The sequence below is a fragment of the Canis lupus genome, chromosome 4 (assembly GCF_011100685.1).
Source record: "Canis lupus familiaris isolate Mischka breed German Shepherd chromosome 4, alternate assembly UU_Cfam_GSD_1.0, whole genome shotgun sequence".
NCBI lineage: Eukaryota > Metazoa > Chordata > Mammalia > Carnivora > Canidae > Canis > Canis lupus.
Window position 1 is genome coordinate 21,810,486 of NC_049225.1, and position 24,501 is coordinate 21,834,986.

General features: G+C 55.5%; 2 protein-coding genes across 11 annotated transcripts in view; one reads left to right on the forward strand and one right to left on the reverse strand.

Moving 5' to 3' along the window:
- MACROH2A2 (macroH2A.2 histone) overlaps nt 1–6,143 on the forward strand; it is a 55,111-nt gene extending 48,968 nt beyond the window's left edge. Inside the window, exons 7-9 of the mRNA XM_038534197.1 lie at nt 1,395–1,484; nt 3,418–3,592; nt 5,423–6,143. Coding sequence (XP_038390125.1) covers nt 1,395–1,484; nt 3,418–3,592; nt 5,423–5,588 — 431 coding nt within the window. The 3' untranslated portion in view covers nt 5,589–6,143. The remainder of the gene's footprint in view (nt 1–1,394; nt 1,485–3,417; nt 3,593–5,422) is intronic.
- On the reverse strand, nt 5,636–23,091 carry AIFM2 (apoptosis inducing factor mitochondria associated 2). 10 transcript variants are annotated; one of them, XM_038534193.1, is made up of 10 exons: nt 22,922–23,091; nt 15,471–15,661; nt 14,984–15,099; nt 13,579–13,698; nt 12,810–12,902; nt 10,693–10,801; nt 9,686–9,838; nt 8,255–8,455; nt 7,582–7,634; nt 6,215–6,473 (listed from the first exon to the last, which is right to left on the reverse strand). In XM_038534193.1, the coding sequence occupies exons 2-10, from the start codon at nt 15,646–15,648 to the stop codon at nt 6,336–6,338; spliced, it is 1,161 nt and encodes a 386-aa protein (XP_038390121.1). In that variant the 5' UTR covers nt 15,649–15,661; nt 22,922–23,091; the 3' UTR covers nt 6,215–6,335. The 10 variants fall into 10 exon arrangements, 7 of the variants coding, with proteins under 7 accessions (XP_038390119.1, XP_038390118.1, XP_038390117.1 ...); XM_038534192.1 differs by having other exon boundaries at nt 15,471–15,664; XM_038534194.1 differs by lacking the exon at nt 22,922–23,091 and adding an exon at nt 22,753–22,893 and having other exon boundaries at nt 15,471–15,664.
- Between the last annotated feature and the right edge of the window lie 1,410 nt (nt 23,092–24,501).

Consider the following 24,501-nt stretch of genomic DNA (forward strand, 5'->3'; position numbering starts at 1 on the left):
ACCATAATAGCTATGAAGAAGGAGAGCTGAGACTGGTCCCAGGTAGCCAGATCACCACATTCATTAGAAGATGAAAGCACTTGGGGAGAGAGACCTCATCCTGCACCCGAGAGCAGCAGCTATCTAGTATAGACAAGACGCCTAGATAAGACGCCCGTATGTCGCTCAGAGGCATGAGGACCCCCGGTGCGCAGACATGGGGTCCCTGTTGGCCAGAGACGGAGTCCCGCCATCCCCTGGGGACTCCACTTGGGCCTCTGTAGAAGCACAACCCTGAAATCTCAAGTAGAGAATTGTCATGACATCAGAGATTCAAGGGATCTCCCATCAGGAAGGTCCTTAGAGTTTAGCCTCTCAAATTTGCATTTTTCCATTGAAAACCAAGGCCAGGGTTGGAGGAACACCATCGCACGCTGCCCTGGGCCTGTGTGTGTCCTCTGACCCCAAGACTTTCCACACATAGTTGGTGAGCTGGGCATAGGACCTTAGAGCTCTCCACCCAGAGGGTCCTGCTGAGTCGTGTGTCACCTCGGGCCTAGGACCAGGCTCAGGACCTGGTGACAAGAGGCAGGTTGCAGGGTCTGTGAGCAGTCACTGCCTTCAAATCACCCAGACACTGAATTTAACCAACCCCTTGTGGGGACTTAACTCAGAGATGAGAACACTGGAGCCCCAATTTTTTTTTAAGTTCACCTTTAATACACAGCATAGGAAATGACGTAGGCAGTGGTATTACAACTGCGCCATATGGTGACAGATGGTAGCTACCCTGGTGGTGAGCACAGCGTAGTGTGTAGAGCACAGCATAGCGTTGTCCGATCACTATGTTGTACACCTGAAACTAATGTAACACTGTGTGTCAACTGTACTTGCATTTTTAAAAAATCACCTTTAGGACTCATGTCCTGAGACTGCTTATGACCAAATCACTCCCTGGAAAGGTCCTTTAAAAGAGTTTGCTACAGGGGCACCTGAGTGGCTCAGTCTGTTAAGTGTCCGACTCTGGTCATAATCTCAGGGTTGTGGGATCGAGCCCCACGTCAGGGTCTGCGCTCAGTAAGGAGTCTGCTTGAGATTCTCTCTCCTCCCTCTGCCCCTTCCCCTGTGTGTGCTCACTCTCTCTTTTCCTCTCTCCCTCTCTCTCTCTCAAATAAATAAATAAAATATTTAGGGGAAGAAAGGAGTTTGCTAGAATCCAAGTCCTGCAGGACAGAAGCACAGAGACCCCTGCGGGCAGTGACCAGGGGCAGCGAGGGTTCCAATTGCAAAGTGTGACTCCTACTTCCCATGTGTGGCTGTGGGTTTGTCTGTGGCCTATGAAAACTGTGTGAAGCAGTGTAACTCGTGACTCTGGAAAGGACCACGGCAATGGCTTCTCCTGTTCTCCTCCACAGGGAAGGCCTTGGAAAAGGCGGGCGGCAAAGAGTTCTTGGAAACAGTAAAGGAGCTTCGCAAATCCCAAGGCCCTTTGGAAGTTGCTGAAGGTAGGTGTGGCGGCGGGCCGTGTTCCCGGCACAGCCTCGGCACCGTCCCCGCCAGCGTCAGCGCTTCACGCACCATCAGTGTGCCAAGCAAGATACACCACGGCCAATGAGTTAGCTTGAGCAGGCCTGTGTAGACCACTCAACACAGTCTGGGGACGACCAAGTGTCCGGATAGTTGTCAGTTTGCATCAAGTCACCCAGAGATGAAGCAACTGAGTTAGCTTCCACTCATCATGTTGTCCTACCATCACCACCACGAGTCTAGAGCTCTTCTGGGTGTCTCCCGAAAACACCCCTCTCTCCTCCCCGGCCCCTGGTGACCCCCAGCCCTCCTTCCGCCTCCGTAGATGTGCCTGTCCAGGACATGGCACGTGAACAGGATCATAGGCTCTGTGACCTTTGCTGTCTGGCTTCCCTCACTTCATATAATCTTCTCAAGGTCCACCCATACCAGAGCATGCATCAGTGCTTTGTTCCTTTTTTGTGGTTGAATAATATTCTGTTTTGTTTATCCATTCATCAGTTGGGTTGTTTCCCGACTGCTGCACGTCTGGCTGTTGCAAATCGAGCGGCTGTGAACATTGGTGCACAAAGTTGTGTTACAAACAGTCCCTAGGGCAGCCCGGGTGGCTCAGCGGTTTAGCGCTGCCTTCAGTTCAGGGCGTGATCCCAGAGACCTGGGATCAAGACCCATGTCGGGCTCCCTGCATGGAGCCTGCTTCTCCCTCTGCCTGTGTCTCTGCCTCTCTCTCTCTCTCTCTCTGTGTGTGTCTCGCATGAATAAATAAATAAAATCTTAAAAAAAAAAAAAAAAAAAACACAGTCCCTAGTAGCCACAGGCTTCCCGAACTGCCCAGGCCCCCAGAGCGAGGCCAGGACCCCTGCCACAGCCGGTTCCTTGAGGGTCACGGAACCCCAGCTCTGCGAGGGTGGCTTGGGGGGAGCAGGGTTCACCGGAGAACAGCGAGGGGCTCAGACCAAAGAGCTCGGGTGGGCCTGGGGGAGTAGATAGGAGTCTGAACTGGGACAAGGAGACAAGGCTGGCATAACTAAACTGCACAGCCCATTCTGAACCCCCGCTCCCACCGGGGGCTCCTTGGGTAGGGAGGGGTGGCCAGAAGACAGTCCCTGACCCTGGGGATGTGCAACCAAGTAGTGCAGCGCTTTGCCATCTACGGAGGGCCCTCACCCACACGTGCACACAGGCTCTGCGCCAGACCCACCGAGCCAGGACCCTGGGGGCCCCCCGGGTGGGGGCTGCGGGGCCGTGTGTCCACCTGTTGAAAGCTGTCCTATCCTTTTCCTATCCCTGCTGTAACGAGTCACAGTGTTACGAACACTACAGTTGGCAGGACTGGCTCCTCCCTTCCTCCCTCCCAGCTTCTGGGCTGTGCCGCTCCCTGGCTCCGTGCTCACATTGCCTTCTCCTACCCTTAGCCTTCCTACCCGCCCCCCTCTCGCCCCGCTCAGAAGGACCCAGGTGATTCCATTGAGGGCACACCCAGATCACCCAGGGTGATCTCCCCGTCTCACAATCCTTCACTAAAACACCTCCGCCAAGTCCCGTTTGCTATGTGAGGTAAGGCTCCCGGGTCCCAGGGATCTGGACGTGGACACCCGGGGAGGGCCATTCCTCAGCTGCCAGAGATGATTCTGACGGGTCCCCTTCACTGGAAACCGTGGTCAGCAGGTGACAGCCACGTGCCACCACATGAGCCTTGAACGCACCTGTCCAAAGCCGGTGCCCACTGCCCAAAGCAATCCCGACAGGGTTCCTGCTCTTTGCCGGGCGTCTGGTCCCATCAGAAGCACAGGATGGTGCCCCGCTTCCCCATTCACAGCATCTGGGGGTCCTCCACGAGGTTCGGCCTGTAACCCCCGGCGGGAGGCACAGGTGTAGGAAGTAACCCGCAGTGTTTCTCTCCTGTCCCAGCCGCTGTCAGCCAATCCAGCGGACTTGCAGCCAAATTTGTCATCCACTGTCACATCCCTCAGTGGGGCTCCGACAAATGTGAAGAACAGCTGGAAGAGACCATCAAAAACTGCCTGTCGGCGGCGGAGGACAAAAAGCTCAAGTCTGTGGCATTCCCACCATTCCCCAGCGGCAGGTAAGATGCGCTTCTCTGGGTGGCCGGGGAGGCGGGGGGCTCTCCCCCAGCCTGCTCCCTCGGGCCTGCTTCTCTCCTGCGTATTCACAGCCGGGCTGGCCCTTCCAGGAGACGCGACCCAGGGCTGCCGGCGCAGCCAAGCAAGGTTGACCAGGCTGCCAGCCAGTTAAGCATCTGACTCTTGATCCCAGCTCAGGTCGCCATCTCAGGGTCGGTCATGAGTTCAAGCCTCACGTTGGGCTCCAGGCTGGTGGAGGAGCCTACTCAAGAGAAAAGGAAATACCAGGCTCAAAGGCCTTGCACCTTGAAGTGTAGCCCGTGGACCAGCCGCGGTGACCTCTCTGTGTTAGGATGTCAGAGCTTGGCCTCTCAGACTGCACCCCAGAACTACTGCCTCAGAATCCCCAGGGGGCTCGTGTGGGGCTCAGGTGATGAGGAGGGGAGCCTGGAGGCTGAGCCCGACAGACCACCCAGAGGAGCGACAGGTTCTTGCCAAAGGTCTGTTTTGGGAGTCAGGAGAAGTGTCTGTTCTAATGGTCACAGACCCCAGCGGGGTGCGGGAACAGCAGCAGGTAGGCAATGAGGTTACCTGTCCTCACAGGTAGCCTATCTTCTCACATCACACTCGTCGTCGAAGCAAGCTATTGCTTCAATTTTGAACACCCTCTCTCTTAAGAGATGCCCCTCTGGGGGATCCCCAGGTGGCTCAGTGGTTTAGCGCTGCCTTCGGCCCAGGGTGTGATCCTGGAGACCCGGGATCGAGTCCCGCGTCGGGCTCCCTGCATGGAGCCTGCTTCTCCCTCCGCCTGTGTCTCTGCCTCTCTCTCTCTCTGTCTCTCATGAATAAATAAAATCTTAAAAGAGATGCTCCTCTGTAACGTAGATGGGAGTCACACACTAGAGCCGTTCTGTTACGGTCGAGTCACAGGAAGGCTGAGGGAGAAATCGTGAGGCCTGGCCTCCTGCCGTAACCCCACCTCAACCTGAGCAAGCAGCACCGGGTCTCCACGGCCGGGCCCAGAGGCACAGCGGGCTGAAGCCCTCGCGTAGCCGGGCCCACGTGTTGTGACATCCTGAGCTGGGGCGCTACATCCGAGTGAGAATCCCTGTCAGGCAGGCTCATCCCGCACCCGCCCGAGGGGGCTTCGTGGCTGACCCCCAAATGACTAGGATGGCTGTGTCCCCGGAGGCTAATGTCATGGCCCAGCCCGGAGGCCAGCTCCATCTCAGCTTGGTGCTTGGGGCCCTGCCCAGAGTCCCCCATACTCGAGTTACACCTGCATGTCCACACAGGCTAGTGAGAGGGAACTAGTGAGTGCAGAAGAGTTAAGAAATGTACTTTCGAGCACATATGTGTGCCCTTTCACAAGCAATCTGACAATGCACGGCGGTTTTGAGGGAGCTAATAAAACCTAGCTGTGCTTTGTTGAATACCAGGTATTTCAAATGCTGAGTTGGTAGTGGTTTTAAAGCCCGGCTCGACTTGGGGCAGGTGACATCGACTCACCCAAGCATGAGGCACTGCTCGCAGGCCAGCTCTCTGACTTTGGCTGAACGCTTTGTGCCATGCTGAGTCAGCTTGGCTCTTGTAAAGTGGGGCCAGCGTCTCCTGCCCGCCCCCTCCCAGGCTGTTCCTCTGACTAGGGTCAAAGGAGATGATGGTACATGGCCCAGCCTGCACACGGCGAGACCCCATGAGTTGGAAACAAAAGGCGTGGTGCCAAGATAAGTAGGCATCGCATTGACCCCTACCCCAGGCTGAGGGCAAAGTGATCCCACAGGTCCTGGGAACCAAAGTGACATCAGCTCTTTTTTTTTCCTCTGGCACAGAAACTGCTTCCCCAAACAGACGGCAGCCCAGGTGACCCTCAAAGCCATCTCGGCCCACTTTGACGATTCGAGCACATCCTCACTGAAGAATGTCTACTTCCTGCTCTTTGACAGCGAGAGCATTGGCATCTACGTGCAGGAGATGGCCAAGCTCGACGCCAAGTAGCCACCCCCTGCCCGGCCGCGCTTGCCGACGGGAATCGGAGGAGGATCGAAGTCACAGGAGTGGGGGTTTATTTTTTAAAAGGAGAGAGGAAGGGTGACGGCAGGGGAGCCGAGGGCAGCTGGCAGGGCAGCGGGTCACGGAGGCCACCGGCGCAGGTCCTGCCCACGGAAGGAGCCCTCTGCATTTTATAATCTCGTTTAAAAGAGCCTCAGTCTGTAATTACCCAGGTCTCCACAAGGGGTTTCTTTCCATGTGTTTTCTTCCTGTTGTTTTAGAACTTTTTAAAAAAAAAAAGAAACAGACTTCGTTTTAGATTTATAGCATTGACTTTTACACACACACACAAAAAATCCTTTCGAAATTCTTAATACCTTGTTTCTCCTTCTTGCGAGGGAAGAGGGCGTAAAAGTGACTTGGGCTTTGTTGGCTGTCTGTGTTCAGTGGCGGAGAGAAGAAACCGAGAAAGGTGTCTCACTGGTGCTTTCCTTTCCTGTTTTACTGCCCCCACCCCTACCCCATGGCATCTGTATCTACCCCTAAAAAGATTTCACTTCAGGCTTTTGTTTTGTTTTGTTTTTTTTAAAGAAAAAGAAAATGAAAGAAAAAAAAAAAAACAGAAGATCCAGTGTCTTTCTTACAATATAGTCTTTTATTGCAACATTTTCCTCAGTTTGGAGAACTGTGTCCCCATGGATGGACGCTTGTAAAACGTTACAAACAGAACAATGGGCTGAGCCTCCTACCCTGCTAGGCCCCAAGGTCAGACAGCATGGAATGGCCTGCGCCTCTCGGGTGGCAGCAGGTCCTGTTTCCAGAAGGGGAGCCTGGTTGGCCTTGGTCCACAGGAAGGGAGTCCTGGGTGAGGCCTCCAGTGGGGCAGCCATCCTATGGGGGAGAGGCACAGGTCTCACATAGGCCCAGGGAACAAATGGAATCAACCTGGGCCACAGCCCAGACAGCAGCCCAGAGAGGCTGGTGTCCCCAGGACTCTGGCCACGTACCCAGGGGCCATCATCAAAGGTGAGCAGGGCCTGCATTTACTCAGACGAAATCACCAACCACTTCCACTAGGGAGGTTTAAGCTGTCTTCCAAAACAGACTCCCTCCGATTGAGGTGCTCTCCCAGATAGAGGAGTCGCTTATGTACCTTCACACGGCCAGAGGCAGGCATTGCTGCACGAAGTGTCAGCCTAGAAGCACACAGGGCTTCACCTGCTGAGCCCACTCTGCTCCCTCAATGGGAGCCCAATGGCAACCCCCCCCCAAGGGTCACATTAGCTCAGCTGCCTCTCCTGAACATCTCCAGCGGCTGGTAGGCCAGGCTGCAGGCTTAACCTGATAGCTTTGTAAAACCTCACTGTCTGTTAGGACGGGCTAACTGGGTGGGGAGTTTACCTAACTCTTTCTTCTTAAATGTAACCTGTGGTGTATTAATCAGGACCTAGAAATGGAAATACAGAAAGCGTCCTGAACATGAAAGACTGGAGGGACTAACAGTTTGAAATCAGGCTCCAACTAACACCTGAGTGTTGCGGAATGCATGGGCTTCCCCGCCCATGACGTGATGGGAGAGGCTCGGGGTGCAGGTCATCTCTGTCCCAGCTCCCCATCTTTAGCTGGTCTCACCATGCAGGCTCCCCCTCCTGCCCTGACAGGACACCAGCCACCAGGAGACCCTGCCCTCTCCTGCTCTCCTGAATGCCGACACGTGTGCACACACACGCACACGTGCACACGCATGAGGACCCTGGGGGAGAGAAGGCGGGCTATTCCCTCCCCAGCAGGCAGACCTCTCCAAACCCAGAAAGAATCCTCTAGAGGGGGTCATCGTGCAATGGCTCTCTCCCTCTCCCAGTTTTGGTTTTCTGCAAGTTGTGTTTCTGATCAGTACATCCCTGGCTGGCATCTCAGTCCAGGAAGAGGACGTTTGCCCTTGGGCATTCCTGGGGTGGGGCCTGCCTGTCAAGCAATCTCAGTGCACTAGAGGCAGTACCTGTCTCCCGCCCAGCTCCGCTTCAAGGTGGAGACTGTCGCATGGTCTTCCAGCTGGAGGAGACAAACAGGTCTCGGCTCTTGGCCAGCCGCACCATGAGCCGCCCCACATAGAAGCCACTGATCTGGCCCACGCCGTCATTTCTCCCCATGGCCAGGAGGAACGTCAGCGCACCTGTGGAGCAGACACATGCGCACAAACCAGACTCCCGCTCCCCATTCGTGGGCCTACAATTCCCCGAGCACAAACTCACCCGGGACCTTCGGTGTGAGGACAGGGAAACGCTTAAGACTTTTAGGAAGATGGGTGAGTCCCTGATTTATTTTTAAAGAGTTCCAGAGGGGGATCCCCAGGTGCTCAGCGGTTTGGTGCCTGCTTTCGGCCCAGGGCGTGATCCTGGAGGCTCGGGATCGAGTCCCACATCGGGCTCCCTGCATGGAGCCTGCTTCTCCCTCTGCCTGTGTCTCTGCCTCTCTGTGTGTGTGTCTCTCTCATGAATAAATAAAAATTTTTAAAAAATTAAAAATAAAATAAAAATAAAGAGTTCCAGAGGGATATTTTCCATCACCAGCTCTGAGAGCTTGTTCTCGCAGCCACTCATCTTAGAGCCCCCAAATGCTTCGCCATGTCTAGCCCAGCTCTCTTAAAACTGGAGTACAAGGGGCTTCCTTACCTGGCTTATAGGCCTTGAGGGGCCTCTGTTTCCTGGAGTTGACAATGTTGGCCACGGCGACGCTGGCATGGAGGCCAGCGTGATAGGCCATCTTGGGCTCCTTCACGTCCGCACAGTCGCCAATGGCATAGATGTGACTGTAGCCCTCCACCTGGAGGTACTCGTTCACTCTCAGAGCGCCATTGCTGGCCAGGTGACCATCTGTCGGGCAAAGTCAACCCTGAAATCCTGTTAAGTGGCCACTGGAACATGGAGAAGATGACCCTCTGGTGTTGGCTGAACCATCTTCCAAAAGCATATCCTCAAGGGCCAAACATCCCACCTAATTTATTTCTGCCTGAAGTCCCCACCTCTGAACTCTTACTGCAAAGTTAAGGTTACTGTTCCGGGACGGAAACTGGTCAGAAAGACAGCATGTGCCACTCTATACGATGTGTATGACTCTGTAAGTTACCTCCATCAACAATGATTAACTTAACAATGACTAGGTTGTAACTTAGCCAAGTCTTGAATTTCCCATTGAACATGGATCAGATTTTTTATTTTATTTTTTTTTGTGGGGGGGGGGGGATCAGATTTTTTAAATAAGGCAGGGCTCTAGTAAATGATAAACTTTTCTTTTTAAGGGACTTAAAGGAATTATTTTTTAAAAATATAACATTAAGACAAGTGGGTATAAAATTCTGGGATCTCCGTCCATTACAAGCACTCACTCCCAGCCCCACGCATGGCCTGGACTAGCCTCCTCCTCCTAGGATTGGCCAGTTCTTTCAGGCAGGACCCAAACAGGAGCTCCATGTCCTGGAAGGAGCTCCATGTCCAGGAAGGGTGCTACGGAGTAAATGACGGGGACCTGGGGACACACCAATCATGGGGAGTGAGGAAGAGTCACAGAGTCTCCAGCTCATGCTAGGCGGTGGGGGGAAGCATGACTCCACCTCCTGCAGCCCCCACTTAGCTGACTTCCATATTGAACTTGAGGCCACATTATTTCCTCTCCTCCCCAAGTGGTCATTCCAAGCTCAGTGGCCATACGTTTGGATCAGGGTCTGGGGAGAACAGCACACCTGGGAATGAAATTCCTGGGCCTGACCCCAGGCATTTCCTCCCTTCCGTGTTCAAAGAAAGTGAACCAATGGATCCTTCCTTCGCTCTGAAACCTGTTCCCCGCTCTCACCACGAGGGGGCGGGCTCAGATTTTGAAAGACTGGTCACCTGGGCCACCCTGGGCTAAATCATGGCCACAAGGAGGAAGGCACTGCAAGAGTGGACCCAGACCTGAATTTAAAGCTTGATGTCACCATTCAGAAGAGCCCTGAGCTGCTGGGAGTGGGGGGAGGAAGGCAGGGCGATGCTGATTCCTGGGGGAGAGGCCCACAAGCCTGCAGAGGCCGGAGGGTGAGGAAGCGGCCTGGGTAGTGGGCCACTTACCAAATGCACTGTGGTAGGCAGAGCTGTTGACTTTAATGCCGTTGCAGACGATCACCAAGTTGGTGGCCACCTCCGTGCCTTTGTCTGTGTGCACTTGGATGCGCTCTCGATACTCGTTAAGAGGCAGGTCCTCCAGGTTGCTCACCCGCTCACCTGTCAGGTGAGATCCGTGAGCCGGAGGCCAGCAGGGTGTGGGCCCCACTAAGTGACCGTTCTGCTCCTGCTTCCTCCCTGCCCCCTGCCAGTCCACCCTGCTGCCCCAAGAAGCACGATGTGGACATCCGGCCACCACAGAGGATCCAAAGGGAGGAAAGTTCCCAGAAGCAGTGCGGGAAAGTGAAGCTGAGTTTCCCAAGAAGTTCTGGGAAAAGCTATTTGAGGACAACATCAGCCACACCTCCCACAATGTCAGCCACGCTGTCCTAACCAGGCACACCATTGACCAAGGTGAAAGCAAGAAAGGTCCAGACGCTGGCCAATACTCTACGCTCTACGATACTCTTCCCCCAGCCTCAAAGTAAAGGTGGTCGCAGTACCGCACAGCCAGGTACATGGAGACCAAGAGCCGGGAAGGGTCTGTCGAGAGCAGAAATGTCACCCCTCCCTGTGAAAACCGCAGGGGCTGAGCCCCATGAAGTGTGGTGGTCACGGCACTGGGTTAGGGCCTCAGTCTTCAAACAAGCTGGGAGGTGTTCTCTCCTCCTGCTCTCAACAAAGGTCACACTCCTCACTCATTACCCTCTGACTACAAAAGTACCCACTCTGTCTACCACAATCCCTTTAGGTGATTTTTTTAAATCATTCAGCAAAGGGGCACCACCTCCACTGTGTCCAAAGCAACAGCCAGCACAGTGCTGCCTGCATGGCGTGGGCATCCTGTGAGTACCAGTCAAGCTGGAAAGTGGGGCTCAGCTGCTCAACCCCAAGACACAGAGGGCCCTCCAGCTGGGACAGTGAGAAGCCTCTGGGAGGGAGAGGGGCAGGGCGGGAAGGGAACCTGCACGCACTCAGCAGCAGCTGCACGCCTTTCTGGAGCAGGATCTCCTTCGCTTCCTGCCGGACACAGGGCAGGAGCTCTTTGTCAGCAAGGGCCACTTGGGAGTGGATGAGAGTGACCTGGACAAATGACCACAGGGCAGAGAAAGAGAGGCTTAGAAACACACGAGTCTGTCTCCCTTCGCTCCTCCCCAGGTCAGCGAGGTCCCAGAGAAGTAATCCGCCCAATGCCGGAACCAGGTAACGCCAGCTGGGCTGGAGCCCACATCTAGTCTGAGACTCTTTCAGAAAGCACCAGGGCTCCACACCCTCCACACCCCCACCCCAGAGCCATGTGGAAATTCTTTTCAAGCGTCCTTGGGCACGGATAATTGTAGTCTCTATATAAGCCATTGACACTCCAGCTGTAAATCAGGCTGACGTTTACATTAAAGTTGGTTCTAAAACTGGCTCTTCCAGGCACATCTACTTGCTGTCTGACAGGCAAGCACAGGGAAGCAGGGGGCAGCCTGGAATGACGTTCGAAGCTTGGGCTTTACAGTCAGACTCCCTGAGTTGAAGTGTCATCTCAGATACTCACTCGGACACTTCCCAAAGAGTCCGTCAAAAAGGGATCGTCTCACTCACAGGAAATTTGTGATGATGAACTGAGAAAACATGTACAGGGGCACCTGGGTGGCTCAGTGGTTGAGCGTCTGCCACTGGCTCAGGTCGTGATCCTGGGGTCCTGGGATCGAGCCCCGCCTTGGGATCCCTGCTCAGTGGGGAGTCTTCTTCTCCCTCTGCCCCTGCCCCTCCCCCTACCACCCGCGCCTATGCACGCATGCTCTCTCTCTCAATAAAATCTTAAAAAAAAAAAAGAAAGAAAACATGTACAAAGTACATAACTCAGCACATACTGAGTCCTTCGTAAAGGGTGGACACCATTACTGGGATCTGTTCACCAATCATAAACATGTGGAAGTCATACTGAGTGACTTCCTACTTCAGACTGGTCTTTGCCCCATAAATCAAACTTCAAAAACTTTTATATCCATCACGCATAATAATTTCCAATAATTTGTCAGAGAACAGCCATATAATTAAATTAGCCCATGCTGATCTTTTCACAACCGACCTGCCTTTCTCTGGGAGAAAAGCACGAACCACAGGGTTCACGGGGCTCTCGGGAGCTGGTCTGGCATCAGCTGCAAGCAAGCTCTCACCTCAAGGACCCATATCCCCACTCATCACGCAGCCCTCAGCTGAGCCTCTACATCCTGCGAGGACGGTCTCTTTCTCTCCAGAGTTCCAGGCAGGTTCTCCCTCCTTCCATCATTAAAAGGGAGCAGGGTCACCTTGCCATGGGTGCTGGCCAGTCCTTCCCCAGCACGGGCATTGAGGGGCCTGCTCTGTTGGCACCCATGTGGCCACTCAGGGCAAGGGCGACAATCTCCTGACGACCAAACAGCTGCTGCTCCCCACAGACCAAACACCAACTGCAGGTGTCTTTGACCAGGCCAGCTGCCAGCAAAAAGAGGGAGTCAAGCTTACGATTCTTTCTTTCTTTCCTTCCTTCCTTCCTTCCTTTTCTTTCTTTCTTTCTTTCTTTCTTTCTTTCTTTCTTTCTTTCTTTCTTTCTTTCTTTCTTTCTTTCTTTCTTTCTTTCCTTCCTTCCTTCCTTCCTTCCTTCCTTCCTTCCTTAAGATTTTATTTATTTCTTCATGAGAGACACACAGAGAGAGAGGAAGAGACACAGGCAGAGGGAGAAGCAGGCTCCCTGTGGGGAGCCCAATGAGGACTTGATCCCAGGACCCTGGGATCACGCCCTGAGCCGAAGGCAGACACTCAACCACTGAGCCACCAGGGTGCCCCACCCTACATTTCTATCTCAAGGGGTGGGAACACCGCGGGGACAGGAGAGCTCACCTTCTGCAAGGCAGCTCTCCCAGGCTCAGTGCCCCTGGTGGGACCGGAGCGCAGGACCCCTCACTGAATGCGGACACAGCCTGGCTCTCTGGGAAAAACCACCGGCAGAACAGAGGACATTCGGGGACTCCCCATGGCAGAGCCGGGCCAATCCCCGTGCTCCCTAGATGACGCAGAGACGCTGGGCTCTGGGAGCCCAAAGGCAAGGCCGCATGCCCACCTCTTTCTCGGGGAATTCGGTCTTAACCTCCGCTGCCATCTCCACGCCGGCAGAGCCGCCTCCCACCACCACCACCGACTGTGAGCGCTGGACCTGGGGTGGAAGGAAGCAGAAACACCCTTAGCCCCAGCGTGCCCGGGGCTCAGCGAGGGTGCCGGCTCCTTGGCCAAAGGGGAGAAAAGAACCCTTCCCAAATCTGGGTCCGGATGGGCTTCCTCGGGGCCGGGTCATTCTGGGCATCTCCCTGCATCTTCTCACTCGGGCCTCGCTTAGCCCTGAGAGCTGCCACTTAGGTGACCCCGGCCCAGGTCTGTCTGGGTTCACGGCCAGGATCCTCACCTCTGCACTCACATCTGTTCATGATGGTGCAAGAGGTTCTCCAGGCTTCTCAGAAGCTTGGCAGAGAGGGCAGGACCCGGCCATGGTCCCGTGGTAGCACTGGCTGGGGGATCCTTCTCAGGGGCTCTACTCCCCATCTTTCAGTGGGGCCAGACCCTGGCCACCCCTTGGTGAAAACCGCCTGAGATCATGGATTCAAGCCTGCTCTCTAAAACACAGAGCCTTGTGCACACGAGACTCCAAGAGACCTAAGTCAGGGACACAGAGCAGTCACTACGTGAGGTCTGGGGTGCTCCCAGCCAGACTTTGATGATGGGGACAAAGGTCCTCGCCAGGGAGTCTCTTCCCGCTAACCCTCCATCTTCATGGCTGTGCCTCCCATGTCCCCCCAGTGGTTCCTCTCTTGGGGCCCTGCCAACAGACAGCTCACCTGCTTCACCATGTCCTCGTAGGCCTGGATAGCCAGCTCCCGGCTGGAAACCTGGTTAAACTTGCCCGGGAAGAGCCCGGTGCTGCCGGTGGCCAGGATAAGATGGGAGAAGGGCAGGGCCTGGGAGGAGCAAAGGAAAAGAGGTGAGGGCAGGCCTGCGCAAAGGAAAAGAGGTGCGATCAGGCCCGCCGGGCAGGGAGCACACCGAGGCCGCCCTCCTCTGAAAGCAGCAAACCCGCCACTGACCAGGCCAAGGGGTGGCCCTGGAACCCGGGAGACAGCTGAGGGAGCGCATCACGCTCCTGCTGGGGCCAACACACACAGGGATGGGTGGCGGGTGAGTGAGCGAGCAGGGCACAGGAGATACTGTGCAGACAAGCAGACTCCAGCTGCCAGTGTGGAGTTGGTCTGGAATCTCCTAGGTACTTCCTCTGCTCCCACAAAGAAAGGAAGGGAGGGAGAGAAATTCTGTTTGGAGCCCAAATGCATGAAGTGGACAAAATCAGAGCTGCTCTGGTGGAAGGGGGCACGGTGTGGCTGTCTCTCTCTCTGCCCCAACCCCGTGGAGACCCAAGATGCCCTCACGGTCCCTTCTAGGGCCCTGAGAAGCATGGCCTAAACCACAGGACAAGGAGACTCAGTCACCTTTCCAGCCAAGAGATTCCTCAGCCCTAAAATTAATTCAAGGAAGACTGATTCTCACAAAGTCACCGAGGAAAACAATTGTGTCCCCTCTCTCCAATTGCCCCTTAACTCTGAATAGAGTGGAGGGCCAGGCTGGAGGTGACTGGCAGCACGACATATGGTGGCTCACGGATGGATCCCCCGTCACTGCGGGTATGTGCCGGGCTCCGGGCTCTACTTGGGGCTGGGAAATGCAGAGATGAGTGAAGGCCTCTGCCCCAGGGACCTCCCAATCCAGGGGATGTGGGATCATGTGTGTACCTACACAGCCAAGAGGGCCTCTACAGGCCAGCCAGGCCGGGCCTGTTCTGAGACACCAGCTTTCAGAGCATAGACTCTCTGGGGTGAAACTGCCTGGGTTCAAATCCTGGCTGAGTCTCCTACCAGCTGTGGGATCTTGGACAAGCCACTGAGCCTCTCCATAAAGCAAGGCTATACCACCTCCCTCACGGAGTCATGGAGGGCATGACATGAGATTAAGTAAGCTTAACACAGTGCCTGGCGTACAGGAAAGGCGCAGGAGAGGCTGCCACCACACTCCCGTGGCTGCTGTGGCCAGGCCTCTGCGTGTGAGGAATGTGCCATCCAGCCGGCACCATGTAGGGGCCACAGAGGGGTCTGCACCCTTGAGACCACCCAGGTCTCCTCCTACCAGCAGCTGCGGCTTCCTGGGGGCCTCTCGAAGCCAGCTGAGGGTCGGCTCAGCCCCCGCCACGCTCACCTCACCATCCTCCAGCAGCACCATCTGATTCTGCACGTCGATCTCTACGACTAGCCCCTGCCGGAAGTTCTCCTTAAAGGTCACCGAGTAGGAAATGAATGTCTTTTTTGCAAAGCCTGGGGAATGGGCACAGAGGAGATCACAGAGTAAACCTGGGCTCTCCGCAGGAAGCCAGAATGACTCGAAACCTTTCCTGAGGTGTATCCTTGGCCAAACAGCCGAGCCAATGGTATTCTGGGAATTACCGCCCCCCCTCCCCCGAGAGCACCAGCCTGAGCCTCACCAGGTCCTCAGGGAAGCCCAGCTCTTACTTCTACTTCTACGGCCTTGAGATGGTAGCTGCATAAGGCCAGTAGCCTTAAGGCTCTCCAGAACTTCTCTAAAGGTGGCACTTAGGCCTTGCCCTAAGTGGAGAAAACCACCCCCAGGCCCCACAGTGGTGACAAGACCACTCTCACAAAGAAAGCCCCAGAAAAGAGTCCATTACCACTTTCCACGGAGGCCCGGAGGGCTGCCACGTTGTGGTGAAAGGAGTCCTTCATGTCCACCAGCATGAAGGGGATGTTCAGAGTCTGCAGCTGGCTGGCAGCAGCGATCCCACCGAAGCCGCCACCCACGATCACCACGCGCACGGCTCCCATGTCCACAGAGACCTGGGACCCCATCTTGAACCAGGCACTGCTGGGGTAGGAGGAGAGACTGCATCAGGGTCAGGGGGCTCAAGAGCTGGCAGGGTCAGGGGGCCCGCAGCAAGAAAGGCCTCAGATGCCAAGACTTGATCTTTTCTCATTTATTATTTATTATTTATTTTTATTCTTTTGTAAACTCTACATCCAAAGTGGGGCTCAAACTCTCACAACCCCAAGGTCAGGAGTCAGGTGCTCTACTGCCTGAGCCAGCCAAGTACCCCATGACTTGGATCTTTTTAAATTATGTGACTATCTATTAATGAAATTCCAATTCTGTAACATCGGAACTAAATTGCAAAGGAACAAGGTGTACCCTAACTATCCCATTCCCCAATCACCCAGTTCCCTTCTCCAAGGCATTCTGCCCCCATTACCAGAGATATTCTGTGCACCTCCAATATTACTTTTTGCACACATTAAACAAGTTGTTGTGCATTTTTTCACTCCATATATAATTTGTTCACTCAACATGCAGTAACCAGCTTCCCGCTTTTTGGTGTGCTCTGTGCTATGGACGCCATAATCACACACACACACACACACACACACACACACACACACAGATACGGTCTCTGTCCTTTTAAGGCAGGCCTCGCAGACTCAAAGGGCAGGGTGGAGGAGGTCGATGAGGGGAGCTGGGCAGGTGCACAGCAGTGGGCAACTGGCAAGCACAGACCACGTTAAAGGAAGTAGCTACAATTCCTTCCGTGCTGCACTGGGCAGACGCCGGATTCTGTGCAGCTCCCAGGCCACCACCCTGAGCCCCGGGTCTAAGGAGATCAGTTAGCAGGTTTATGCAGAGCAATCTCCAAAACAGGATGTGATACCATCATGGTTGGTCATGGGTGGGGAAAGGGGGCCTGCGATGGGCAAGTCACTCCCCTGAGCATTCCTGGGATGGCGGATGTGCCCAAGACTGCTGAGCAACATCCCCCAGGAGACGGGATGGGAAGAAATGTCTGCTGGTAAGACACAGGGTCAGGGAGAAGCACTGATCATGCAGGCTCTGGTCAGAGGTGGTGCTTGGTGCTGGATGCCTAGGACAGGGGAGTGGTCATCTGTGAGAGCACCTGCAGAGGGCAGAAGCCAGACCTGTAGGCCAAGTGTGCGCCAGGCTCACGCTCACACATGGACTGGGGCAGCGTGACCAGTTCCCAGCAAACCGAGAACCAACTTTGGCTGAATCCCTAAGGAGCTAAAATTTGAGAACCAATGCTCGGCACCGAACCGGATGGTGGAGGACATCGGAGGCGGAGGGCAGTGCCGGGCTGGCCCACTAGACACTGAACCGCTGAGCACAAAGGAAAAGGAAAGTAGCAGTTTGCCTGGGCTCTCCGAGCCAGCCTGGGAGACGGCCCCCCAGGCCCATCCTCCCACGGGCCTGGCCCAACTGGTGCGTCCCAGAGTCTGCCTCCACGGAGGGCCGAGGGGCCGGCCTGGGGCTGCGGCGAGGAGCCCTGTCCCCAGCCCAGCATAGCCCCAGAGAAAGGCGCTAGTGCTGTAGGCCTTGGGGCTCACTAGGGTGGGCAGCCAGCTGTCTGAGGAGCTGAGATCCCAAGAGCATCCTGTCGGGAGATGCTGGCTCAAGGGCGGCAGGCAATCGATCCTCCTGGCCCATGCAGGCTCCAAGGAGAGGCAGGAGTAAGCCAGGCTGCCGGAGGGCAACGCTAAGGAAAGCAACAAAGCTTACCCTGCACAGGGTAGGCAGAGAAGGCGGCAGCTCTGGTGGGCTTCAGGGAGGGGGTGTTCACGGGGAGGGGAGAAGGGGAGGTCAAGGAAGTAAGAAACTGCACTCAGGTCAACCTTGAAGGACACAAGCAAGCTGCCGGGCTCACTGGGGAAGCATGTTTCAAGCCATCCAGGCCCTTCCAGGCAGCAGTACAGAAGGGGAAGGCCACTACTCCAGTCTGCATCGTCTGTGTGGCCTCGGGCACAGCCCTTCCCCTCTCTTGGGGCCGCCGTTTACCCCCTGCAGTGGGAGGGGACACTGTGAGATGTTCTGGCACATATTTCCAGGACATAGTGACCCCCCCCCCAGGATGGCCCCCAGAGCCTTCCATGGTTATAGAGGCAGCTTATGGACCCACAGGCACTGATCTCATTGGTACTCAGATGCGCACTGCCTCATTTCTCCCCTGCGGGAGAGAAGCTGGGAATGGTGGGGGTAGCACAGATTAGAAGGGATCTAACTTTGTTTCCCATTAGCCAAATAGTCCTCAATGCATGGAGGTTTGTACATTCCACCTGTTTTACAGATGAGGAAACTGAGTCCTCAGCAGGGCTCTGACCAAGACAAGTCCCCAGAGGCAGTGCTGCTCTCACTGCTCCACGCCTTTAAAAAGCTGGTCCAGAGCTTGTCCCCTGAGTGTTCAACAGACTGAATCTGCCAATTGGGCCAGAAGGAGAATACTTCCTGGGGCCAGGACCCAAGAGGGCCCAGGGACCCAGCCAGAGGTCAGGAGAGGATCCCAGGAACACAGCAGAGCCCATGAATGTGGCAGACAATGAGGCGGGCTATGGAAGGGGTGCATTTCACCTGTCCCCTTCCACGCAGCCCCTCGCGCCAGCCTGCCCCTGAGGCTAGCAGCCAGCAAGGAGTCTGGGGAGAACCAGAGAACTGCTTCCAACTTGGCTGGCCCAGGCACATAGAAAGGATACACAGCTCACTGGGGAGACGGGGTCCACCACAGGTCCGGTCACATGGGACCACCCAGGCCGGCTCAGGAGGAGCCTTGAAAATCAAGGGGCCGTGGGCCTTCACCACCGAAAGCAAAGCTTAGGACCCAAAGTCCAGTGGCAGGAAGGGAAGGGGTGGGAGTTCAGGAAACAATGTGGGGAGGCCAGGAGGGCAGGTGACAGGGCCAGCAGACACATGTCATGCTGCCACGGCATCACTCAGGCCTACCCCCAGGCTGTAATCACCAGGGTCTCCATCCCAGGGAAGAAAGCCCCGCGACCCCAGCATAGGCCTGGCAGATGGTGGGTTGGCCAAAGGAGTTGAATCCCTGCTCCCTCAGTCCCCAAGGATCATCAGCTGGCTTCCCCAAAGGGCTAACCCTCCATGAAAGCAAACCGCTTCTCTGCACTCCCAGGGGAAGGTGTGGGGCCTGAGGGGCCGCCGTAGCTAGGCCAGGGGAGGGGAAGTGCTTTCACACTGCGGGAGGCCTCTCCAGGAATCTGTGCCTCTCTCCCCTACTAGCCTCTGACACTCTTGGGAGTGTCATCCCTCTGACATTCCACCCTTCCTGCTCAGCAGCCTCCCCTACCCCACACTCTTGGACACCCCAACCCTCCCTCGGCTCTTCCAGTGCCAATTCTTGCCTGGCCCCAAGGACAGCTAGACCCTGCTGCCATGACTTACTCAGGACACCGAATCCGTGGGCTTAAGCCACAGACCTCTGTGTTCCTAACTACCCTAAGGAGGTCAAAAAGCATGTGTGCAATTGAGTCCCATGCTCTAACGTAGCAGTAGTGCTATGCCAACAGCCTCAATCGATGGGAGATGCCACAAGCAATCGAAACCTCCATAAAGGGCAGACTACTCTATTAAACACCCATACAATGGAATGTTCTGGAGTCATGTGTTTCCAGAATGGATGATATTTTACATGAAAACTTTGTCCATGACTACTCCACACCCATAGAACGTACAAGACCAAGATTGAACCCTAATATAAACTATGGTCTTGGGCAGCCCCGGTGGCCTAGCGGTTTGGTGCTGCCTTCGGCCCGGGGCGTGATCCTGGAGACCTGGGATCGAGTCCCACGTCAGGCTCCCTGCATGGAGCCTGCTTCTCCCTCTGCCTGTGTCTCTGCCTCTCTCTCTGCATCTCTGTGTCTCTCATAGATAAATAAATAAAATATTTAATAAATAAATAAATAAATAAACAGGGATCCCTGGGTGGCGCAGCGGTTTGGCGCCTGCCTTTGGCCCAGGGCGTGATCCTGGAGACCCGGGATCGAATCCCACGTCGGGCTCCCAGCATGGAGCCTGCTTCTCCCTCTGCCTGTGTCTCTGCCTCTCTCTCTCTCTCTGTGTGACTATCATAAATAAATAAAAATTAAAAAAAAAAAATCTTTAAATAAATAAATAAACAAACAAACTATGGTTTTGGGACGCCTTTGTGGCTCAATGGTTGAGCATCTGCCTTCAGCTCCAGGCGTAATCCTGGGGTCCTGGGATCAAATCCCGTATCAGGCTCCCCACCAGGGGCCTGCTTCTCCCTCTGCCTATGTCTCTGCCTCTCTCTCTCTGTGTCTCTCATGAATAAATAAATAAAATATTTTTATAAATAAATAAATACACAAACTATGGTCTTTGGGTGATTGTGTCCATGTAGGCTTATCAACTGTAACAAATGTACCAGTCTGGTAAGCGATGCTGATAATGGGAAAAGCAATGGAAGGCGCAAGGGCAGGAGGCATATGGGAAATCTCTGTACCTTCCCCTCTACTTTTGCTGTGAACCTAAAACTACTCTAAAAACATAAAGTCCTAGGGAGGGAAAAAAAGGTTGTCCATGAGGGCACCTGGGTGGCTCCGTGGTTGAGCGTCTGCTTTTGGCACAGGTCATAATCCCAGGATTCTGGGATCGAGTCCCACTTCGGACTCCCAGCGAGGAGTCTGCTTCTCCCTCTGTCTATGTCTCTGCCTCTCTCTCTGTCTCTCATGAATAAATAAATATTTTTATAAAAAAAGAAAAAAAAAGTCCATGAGAAAGCCCGGAAACAGCATATAAAGTCTAATCCCACTGAGTACAATCAGATAGATACCCAGCCCCATACACACAGACAAGTCACCATTCTATCTGCTAGCATCCATTGTACTTTCACACACACCTCTGTACTGAACAGGCGTGGGGTTCTGTCCCCATCTGGGAAACCAGTTCAATAATTTGTCCAAGTTCCATCCTCAACACTCTGACCAGAACCACGCTCCAAACCAAACTACCAAAAGTGGTCACTAAGTGATATTTTTACTTTCTTCTTTGAGCTTGCTTGTTTTTTTTTTGTTTTTGTTTTTTTGTATTGCCTGAACATTTCTAACTGAGTATGCCATTTTTATAGAAATAATAAAGGTTGAAAACCAGGGCAGGCTTCCTACCATCTATTTTTTTAAGTTGAAATACTCATATGTTATACAAGTTTAAAGTATACAATTTGGTGGTTTCTAGTACATTCATAAAGTTGTGCAACCATCACCACAATCTAATCCTGGAACATATTTTCATCACTCCTCAAAATGACCTCTTATCCATTAGCAGTCACTCCCCATGCCTTTCTCCCTCCAGCCCCTGGCAACCATTCATGTGTCTGTCTCTATAGATTCCCCTGTTTCCTGCCTTTTGTGTCTGGCTTCCTTCACTTAGCATAACGTTTTCAAGATTCATCCAAACCGCAGGATATATCAGTACTTCTTTCCTTCTAATGGCTAACGTTCCACTGTATGGAAATACCACATTTTATTTATCCATCTGTCAGCTGATGGACATTTGTGTCGTTCCTACCTTTGGGCTGTTAGAGTAATGTTGCTAGAAACATTCGTGTACAAGTTTTTGTGTGGACTTTTGTCTCTAATTCTCGAGTATATATACCTAGGCATGAGATTGCTAGGTCACATGGTAACTTTTGATTTAATTTTTTCAGGAACTTCCAGCCCCACCATCTGATTTTGAACTGAACATCAAGCCAAGGGAGAGGGTGACCCCAGAGAATCTTAACTACATCAGCCTAGACTCAGGAATGTTCGCATAAAAGAAGGTCCAAGAAAACAAATCCTAATTGTCCAACAAATCCTATGGAATTTTACCTTTACCACCCACCCATTCCTGCCCCCAATACACACACACACACACACACACACATACACGCACAATCTGGTTCACACTTGTATTTTCTCAGTAAATCCTGTTTTCTCTGCCAAGGACACCAGCCTGGCCCCAGGAGGATTCTTCTCTAACAATACAAACAAGGGGCTGTTAGGAATGAATCTCCTGAAAAGTGAAGAAGTTCTATTTATGCCAAAGCTGCTAAGAGGTTGTGCCTCTGAAGACATAAGAACCATGTGAACTCTGATCCAAGCAAGGACATTGCCCCAGCATTACTTCAGAGAGATTACAAATAACATACACTCGTTTTTTGAGTCAGCACAGTTACACCAAGAGTGGATTTCCAGAGCCATGCTTCCAAGTGACCATCTGAATGAGGGGGCCACTAGAGTGGGACTCACCCTGACCATCCTCTCTCCCAGCCTGGGTGGGGGGAGGGGCAGGCAGCCTTCCTCACAGGTCAGGGAAGAGGGGTGCAGGCTGAGTGCTGGCATTCCGTGGCCAGGCCCCCAGGGGAGGCACACTGAATATAACCCAAAAAAGACAGCTTTCTGAAGAGGGAGTTGTCCTTTCTTGCCCCAGGAGAGGGTAGCTCTGGGCAGAAAGGCTCATCCAGGTGTCACATATACACTCAGGGAAAACCGAGGCCATGGAACTTGTACACCATCCTGGGAGCAAGTCACTCCGTGGCTCCCCCAACACCCAGACCAACTATCTGCTCACCGCCTGCGCCTGCCTCTGGACCCCGATTTCCACATTTCACCACCAGAGGCCAGGCTGGCCCACGAGGACACCGGCTCAGCCCAGCTCCACCCCTAACCCGAAGTGGCCCTGAACAAGGCCAGGCACAAGGGAGAGGGCAGGGGGGTCCGAGAGCTTGGGGCCCTAGGTGGTCCTGCGCCTGTATACACCAACCTGGGCAGGCTTCCCCGATATTTTACATATTTACCTACTGTACATACTGGCCTTGGAGCACACGGTAGGAGCCCGCGGGCCGCCTGAGAGCCCCTTCCCAGCGGTCGGGCCCTCTGCCCTGTGCCCGTCCCCCTGTGGGATCACCGGCTTCCAAGGGCCTCCCCCCCACCCCCGACTGCGCATCCAAGCGTCACAGGGACTCCTCCTGGAGGGAAAGGCCGGTGTTTAGCGGGTGCTGTGGGAGGGAAAGCGCCCACCATCACCCACTAAAAGCAGCTCCGGGAGGATTTCGGACGGCCCGGCCTTCCCCAGTCCCCCAGACGTTCCGGACCACTGACCTTTGTCCCCGCGGAACCTGGGGCCGCGGGGGGGAGCGGGCCCCTAGCGCACCCGAGCAGGCCCTCGGCCACTGCCCTCCTTGGCGACCGAGCCTCTCCTCCCGCCCCGAACGCTGCCTTCCCCCCGACGGTGACCCCGGGGCCTCGGGGAGGGCAGCGCCCGCCTGACCTGGGAAGACTCCGCAGAAGCCTCGAGGGCGGACGGGGAGGGAGGGGCGAGCTTGCCCTACCCCGGCCGGGGCTGGACTTCCCGCTTTCCGTGTCCTGGGGCACCTGGGAGCGGGCAGGCGTGCGCCCCGCGACCCCGCACGGCCGCCCTCCCGCGCCGGGCCCCGCGCCCGCGCACCGACCTCCACGCCGACCGCCGCGTCCTCCCGGCCCCGCGAGCCCTCGGGGCGTGTGGGGGGCCCGAGAGCCCGCCCCGCGCGCCACCCCCGGGCCGCTCCGCGGTCGCCGCGCGCTCCGGGCTCCTCCCGGCGGGGGTGGGCGGGGCTCGCTCGGCGTGGGCCCGCCCCCGGCCCCGCCCCGGCCCGGCCCCGGCCCCGCCCCCGGCCCGCCCAGGCCCGCCCCCGCCCCCGCCCCGCCCCGGCCCCGCCCCCGCCCCAGAGGGCGCCCCCGGCACTTCCCCGCCCCCGGCCCCAGAGGGCGGCCCCGGCACGGCGGCGGGACGACCGCCCCGAGCGTCCCCGCGGCCACCTGCCTCCCGCGGCTCGCCTGGAAATCCCGACCGGGCGGACCGCGCCGGGCAGCCGCCCTCAGCCCGCCCCGTGGCCTGCGGGCGCCGGCGGGCGGCGAGCCCAACGGCGCGATGCTCCCCTTCCGCTGCACAAGTGCTGCCTGGCCAACCCCCCGCAGTACGGAAGCCTGGGGGCAGGGAAGCGGGCCGCGGCCTCTCCCAGGATGAGAAGGGGCGGGCAGGGGAGGACAGGGGCGGCTGTGCCCTGGGTGTGCAAGGACCCGGTAGCAGGACGCAGAGCTGAAAGCGGGGGCTCGCAGGGGCGGCCCGGGACAGCGGGCGCAGCGCGGGCGGGCGCGCAGACCTCCGGGCCTGGGGGCTGGCCGCGTCACCCCGGGGCACTGGGACGCCCTGCGCCCCTGCGAGGTTTTAAGCGGGAGGGTGACAGATGTGACTTCCCTTCTGTGGCGGAAGGATGGGGGAGTGGCAGGGCTGCCTGAAATTGGGGGGGTTGGAGGGGGGTCCTGGAGACAAAGGCGCTTGACTGGGATCTGGAAACAGGCCGCCCTGCCGCAAGCTCCCACCCGGCGGTAAGATGTAGCCAATTTGGTGATGGATGAGCCATCCTCGTCTATTTAACGCAAATATTAGCGCCCACCCTAGGAATTGTGGAAAAGATCCAATGAGATCATCTCTGTGAAGTGTTTTAACTTGAAGCCTGGCACACAGCAGACATTTCTTACAGGTGTTTTATGTGGGCAGATTAGCCTGCCCAAGGCTACATAGTATGTTGGCAACTCCCGAGCTCCCAGCCCAATGCTCTTTTGAATACCGCCCTTCGTCTTCCCGGTTTTCATGAATATTCACACTAGCAGTGTAAACTGTTCTGGACTTTTACCAAAAGCTGTGGCCAAGGACCCTGTATCCCCTGGTATACCCCTGGTATGGGGAGGATTGTCATCAGTTCCAACTAGAAGACCTTGGTGCCCAGAACATTCCTGAGATGGGGGGAAGCTGGTGTCCTCCTGTGAGCGCCCTACTCACATATTATCCCATACGGCCCAGGCGGCCCC

Excerpts from the sequence above, each read along its gene's own strand:
- AIFM2 (XM_038534193.1), bottom strand. The coding sequence starts at position 15,648 with ATGGGGTCCCAGGTCTCTGTGGACATGGGAGCCGTGCGCGTGGTGATC. Across the intron at positions 15,100-15,470 it reads CCGGGCCTCCGTGGAAAGTG|GCTTTGCAAAAAAGACATTC; the intron begins GTAATGGACTCT and ends CCCATTCCCCAG. Across the intron at positions 6,474-7,581 it reads CGGAGCTGGGCGGGAGACAG|GATGGCTGCCCCACTGGAGG; the intron begins GTACTGCCTCTA and ends TCTCCCCCATAG.